The following is a 6200-nucleotide window of genomic DNA, read 5'->3' as shown; positions in this document are numbered from 1 at the left end:
TATTTATTTATTCATATATTTATTTATTTTATTTATTTGTTTGTTTTGTTTCGGTATAGGGTAGCTCTGTCAGTGGCTAAACACTGTTACTCTCAGAGGCCCTACACATACAATACCGTACATCACAAAATATACATTGTAGACACATTAAAAGAAAATAGTTTGAATTGAATTGAATTGTTTGAATTGAATTGAATTGAAATAACATAATATACAATTACGGTACACTTACAAGATAGCCAGATAGTTGAGTATTGCGGAGGTAGAAGAATACATAAAAAAAACTTCATCATTAAAGGACAAGCTCACCTTCATAAACATATGGGCTGAATGAATGCAGCAATATTAGTAGAACACATCAGTGAGAGTTTGAGGAAAATCGGACAATCTGTTCAAACGTTATGCATTTTTGAAGTTTCTACTTAATAAAGCTTGCTGGATGAGAAGTCTACTATAGCTTGTGATGTCACAATGCGTACAACGATATAAAGGAGGAATGAAGAAAATTCAACATATTTTCACTTTTCTAGCATAACAAATGAACACTTAACTTCTCTCTTTCAGAAGGCAGGGGGAATAATATTACCCTTAACGTATGTCAGTAACAAGTTGAAGAAATGCGTACTTTATTCAAAAAGTGAAGTTTTGTGAAATTCTCTTTTAATTTTCTTTATGTCGTCGCACGCACGTGACATCATACACTGTGGTAGTCTTCTCATCCAGCAGTGACTGTGCAGATACTTTAAAAATTCAAAACTTTTGAACGGATTGTCTGATTTTCCCCAAGTTTTCACTGATGTGTTATAATAATATTGTTGCATTCAATCAATCCACATGTATATGAAGGTGGACTTGTCCTCTAAAATTTCAATTCACTGAGAAGTGATATGTTGAGATATAATTGAGAATGAGTTAAAAGAAATATAAATGTCTAGGTTACAGCACATGTATATATTACATAATCCATGATTATTCATTTCACATCATATTGCATGATTATAATCATACATTCATCAAGATGATGTAAAATCTATCTTTCTCGGAAACAGTCAACACAATTTTATACATTTTTACAATTATACTATTATACTATGACAGAGCTTTGAAAAACAAGCAAGCTGAATAAACTCAAATAACCTGCTCACAATAACATTCTTTCAATCATAGTAGCTGAGATAATATAACATATGAGAGAGACAAATGTATTTGTATATATAATCATGAATATAATATGTATGTTTATAAGTAGGTAACCTGTATATAATTTGGCAGCAGTAAGGGGTTTAAACTCTTAAACATACATAACCTCATAAACTTGCATATGAAATATGATATAAAAATAATATCATAGGCCTATATATATATATATATATATATATATATATATACATATACATGCATATGTATATCTTTATACGTTTGTTATATTGTATGTGCGCGTTCGTGACCTGTGCATGTGCTGTCATGTAATTAAACAAAATAATGAGTATCTACAAATTCAGTGTTATAGAATATTACAATGTATTCAATGTAATCATGAGGAATCTAAAGGCAGGAACTAAACAACAATGACACATAAAGTTTGTCCATGGTGTGTTCCGATTGCCTTTCAAATAGATGTCTGAATCACTAGACTAATGAGGGCTTGCCAAAGATGGCGGTTTGGCGAGGTTTTCCCTCCATGTTAGCCACCATCCAAACTGACCATGGGCAAGCCATTGCAGAGTTCACCCTTCGGATATCCACTTCTTGCACCATAATTCACCTCGATCAGCGGATAGAGGTTGAATTTATACGGGGCGAATTGCCAATCTTACACGCAGATTGATATTGTGAAAGTTTTGATGTCATCCACCAGAAATGATTCGTCTGACATTGGAAAGGGATTTTACCCCCCGCAGGATTTCGAAAAAGTCTGACCGAGTATTACGCCAGGGAAGTTTCCATTGATGTGTGCAAGCAGGAAAGCTAGAGGCCCATCGGACACGTTTCTCAGACAGATAGAGCTAACTCAAAACCGAGATAAGTTAGCCCCCTTTCCCCATCATTTGTCAATTAATAAGTAGATGATCATCGTGTTGAACGTTCCGACTCACCCCCCCCCCTTTTCCGGTTGTGTAATACATGAGCGTACTAGAAGTAGCTCCTGCCAACGGTATCAACCGGGCCACGAACAGTTGACGAACACCTATCCCTTCGCAGTATTGGAACACTTCCGCTGAGCAGTCTGCTCCAACTTTTAGCTTTTCATTCCATCCTATAGTGAACATTTTGAGAGTGAACTATTTTGTGCAAGACTTCATAGTACCTGAAGTGTCACTGGCAGTCGACCATGGAGTCGACCTCGGCCCCACCCTCGTCCCAGCCCCCGTCGAATACGGGTACGATGCAGACGGGCCGAGCTTTCAGCATGCCGAACGCGGACGGGCTGCACAATCGTAGGTTCATGCGGGCCTATAGCCTTACCGAGGCCGCCATTTTTGGCCAGGTTATGGCGAGAATCACACAAGTAAGTTTTGTCAAAATTATTTTGCGACGCACACTGAATGCGTAAATGGAATTCTTTGTTTCAGCAGTTCAATGTGAAAAGTTTTACTGTGCGTGCGGACTCTACCGTGTTGCTTTATTTATTTTTGCCAACAAAACTTCTACATCTGACCCAACCCCCTCTCAAAAAAAAACCCACCACCAACAACATCTTTCGTTAAGGTTTTCGAATGACTTTCTTGAAGCCCTGCGCTCATATTTCATTTATTCATACAGCCAAACTTATAAAGATTGACCGCAATGTTTTATGTTTTTACATTAATTTACTGTTCATCCAAGTCGGATATTGTGATTCACTTCATTTTATCATACTTGATGTACATTCCTTCATTGAGAAATATGAAGATAAATTGAACTGAACTGAACTGAAAAAAAATATATTTGACCAGGAACATGTCGCATTTAAATTTCTTCGTGTAACAATCTCAAACGCATATCAGATGTTGAGTGTATCAGCTATAACTGAAAAGAAATAAGTCCTACAATCATTCCGGACGTCATTACATACTGGCTCTCAATGGAGGCAACATAGTTATTCTCTTTATTTCACAGAATGGCTAGATACGTGTACGACGTGTAGATCCTACATTCCAATGTTTCATTTCGAGCTAGAATTAACAATGAGCAGAGGCACTGTTGACATTGTACATTTTTATTGTTTTATTGTTGTTCCCACATCCTCATTGTAAGTAGAAAATGGAAAAAAAAAAGTGTTCGTTCACAACGGCATAAGTGTACAAGAGAGTTAAACAACACATGTTTTATTTCAATCGAGTGCAATGCCGTAAAACAAAGTTTAATATTTACTATCCATTTAACACTTTGTTTTGTACAGGTGACTTGGCTGTTTTTGCCAACTCTGTTAGTCTGAAATGTCATGAAAAGATTTTTTTTTCAAAGTTTGTTGTGCAATAAAAATCGAAGTGATATTTAAGCTCATACACACAAACAAACAATATTACTTGTGCCCGCACTCATTGAAAAGATGTTGGAACGTCCTTTTGACAAATATCCACACTCTCTTCACCACAGTTACGTTTGACTACTATGCCATACTTAGAAAATCAAATTACTTGTAATGTATTTGTTTGTCTACTTGTTTATGTAATCAACGAAAAAAATTTTGTTTATCGATTGAAATAATATTATATTTGTTTAAAATGATTTTGCTTTGAGACAAATCTCAATTTGAGTGGTTTTAAATTCGGAGAATGTCTCCACAATGTATGTTTCCACTCTCAATGTGTTCGTCAGCTAAAACCTGTTTCACTGTAAACAACAACAAGAACACCCCTAAGGATAAACAAAACAAAACGAAACAAAACACCCAAAAAAAAAAAACCGAACAAATATACGCATGTCCTTTCCTCACACTCTGTGCTAGGGATCCACGAGTCTGTTGCTAGAACAGGATGCTAGAATCCCACTCGTGGAAATGTGACTCAAACCTTACAGGGGTGTCTCATAAGTCTTGAAGGACAGGTACCCGTCTGATCGCAATAGGGGGAGAAGTGGGATGTTGTACAATTAGGAAAATTCTTTCTTAGTAATTACGGTCAATGCCTAGGTTAGCTTTCTAAAAGTACTGTCACCCGTTATTTCAAGAATGGATGGTAAAGAAACAGAGTACTCGTTGTTTGAAAACAATAGAATTGCTAATGTTGTATTGAATAAGTTTTTCAGGTAGGGACCCTGTTATGAAAGTCTTGGGAGAGACTTTTCGCTCATAAGACATGTAAGACACGCTTGTTTCAAAAAGCTTTGAATAACTTAAAATTCAAACAAGATCATAAAAATTATTCATTTATACAAATAGCATATATTTGTTGAATTTGAACTTATTATTGTAATTATGTCAGATTTATTGGCAACTCTGACCCTTTATGCATGTATAAAAAATAGTTATTGTAGAGTAATACATTTCATTTGGTAGATTGCAATTTTTGTTGTTATATTTGTGTTATGGTATAATTTGTTTGTAAAGCGCATTGAAATTCTTTTCAAGCCTGAAATGCGCTATATAAGAATTACTATTGATGTTATTGTTATCATTATTACTATTATCATTACCATTATTATCATTATTACTATTGTTTTTATTAATAATAATAATAATATTAATAATAATAATGATGATAATGATAATAATAATAATAATATTATCATTACTATCGTTATTATTATTATCATTATCATTATTACTACTACTACTACTACTACTACTACTACTACTATTAAAGACTTCATGTTGAATGTAGATGACAACGAGCTCTTCCGTAGAAACATTTTATAAGCATAATACCTTGTCATGTAATATTAATGATGTTTGAGCTGTCTTTATAATATCGTGAGCTTTGACGTCAGTATTTTTTGGGCCAACTGGGTTTGGGCAAATTACTTTTTGATACTAGGGGGACATTTTTTAACCACTACAACAATGGCAAAATATGGAAAGAAAATGGTAATGCAACTGTCCCAAAATTTGTTAAAAAACATTACCCTGAACAATATAATTGTTACTCCAAGGAAAGACTATGATGGCATTCCATACTCGTCCTTCCTAAATGTGGAGGAAGCGAACAATGAGTATAAGAATGCCATGCACGTGGAGTTTTCATTTGCAATAACAGTCACTTCCTCTTAACATGCACCAATATTGCATGGTAGCTTGGAGGTTTCATTATACCCTAATTTCAATAGGATATTTCAGGATCACTGCTCCCTGTGATATACCAGCAATAGTGGCTGCCGTTGATATCAGTTTCCCCTCCCATGTTTTGTTGTGTTATCATGGTTATTGTTTGAAGTGTCACTTCATGGGTGAGCCAATTCCACTAGATCACCGCACCGACTTCTACTTAATTTGAACTGACACTCTACACGTCATAAATACAGACGATGAGTATGCAGCATGAAAGGGGGGGGGGGGAGGGGGCAACGACTCATTCATTGAGGCATGCTCAGTGAATGAGGGTATGAGTCACCTGTAGAGTTTGTTGTCATGGAGACCCCTCTCCCTTAAAGTTCTCATCGCTTGAGAAAACTTGGAAAACTAATCGTTTGCAGTTCATTGCTTTAGATACTTCACATTGAGTCACCGTAGACACAACTTCACTGTCTTATTTTTTGGTTCATTTCGGGTTGCCGAATATTCATGATGTACATAAACAAAAACATGAACCATTTCTATAGCGCTGTGATGGCTTCTACGCAATATGAGGTATGCAAAGAGGTGTTTGCTGTGGAAATGTAATTGGGTGGTGACATAAATTAATCAATTTTGGTCTTGAGCTTACTCTGTATTCCATGGCTGTATCACTAAATTACATGTTTGAATATTTACATCTTTCCAATGAAATAAACGCATTGATGGCAGATAAAAAGGCTACAACAGCCCCAGTTGGTCAAAAATCTTAATGGAACAAAACATAACGTAGCAACTAATGCAGTTACATGTAAAACCAAGCATTTTTTTGGTCTTTCCTTTGTTAAACTACCTTGTTTGCACTATATTGCAATGTTATTATCATTAGTATCATTTTGTTTTTGTTACTGACATTATCATAATTATCATTACCGTTTTTCCCCACTTGGTCAAAGTCTAAATGGCGCAAAACAAACGTTTAGCAGCTAATGCAATCACATTCAGATAG

The 6200-nt window shown here is 35.4% G+C and overlaps 1 protein-coding gene across 1 annotated transcript in view; it reads left to right on the top strand.

The window, feature by feature from the left end:
* Positions 1–330: 330 nt before the first annotated feature.
* The window catches only part of LOC139722336 (transient receptor potential cation channel subfamily M member 3-like), a 35105-nt gene continuing 29235 nt past the window's right edge, over positions 331–6200 (top strand). Inside the window, exons 1-2 of the mRNA XM_071633646.1 lie at positions 331–390; positions 2366–2494. Of these exons, the coding sequence (XP_071489747.1) occupies positions 331–390; positions 2366–2494 (189 nt within the window). The remainder of the gene's footprint in view (positions 391–2365; positions 2495–6200) is intronic.

Source organism: Diadema antillarum, unplaced genomic scaffold, assembly GCF_040938485.1.
Source record: "Diadema antillarum isolate AM-2024a unplaced genomic scaffold, OU_Dant_1.0 scf00000163, whole genome shotgun sequence".
NCBI lineage: Eukaryota > Metazoa > Echinodermata > Echinoidea > Diadematoida > Diadematidae > Diadema > Diadema antillarum.
The sequence above is the reverse complement of the archived record's forward strand: the minus strand, read 5'-3'. Positions and strand labels throughout refer to the sequence as shown.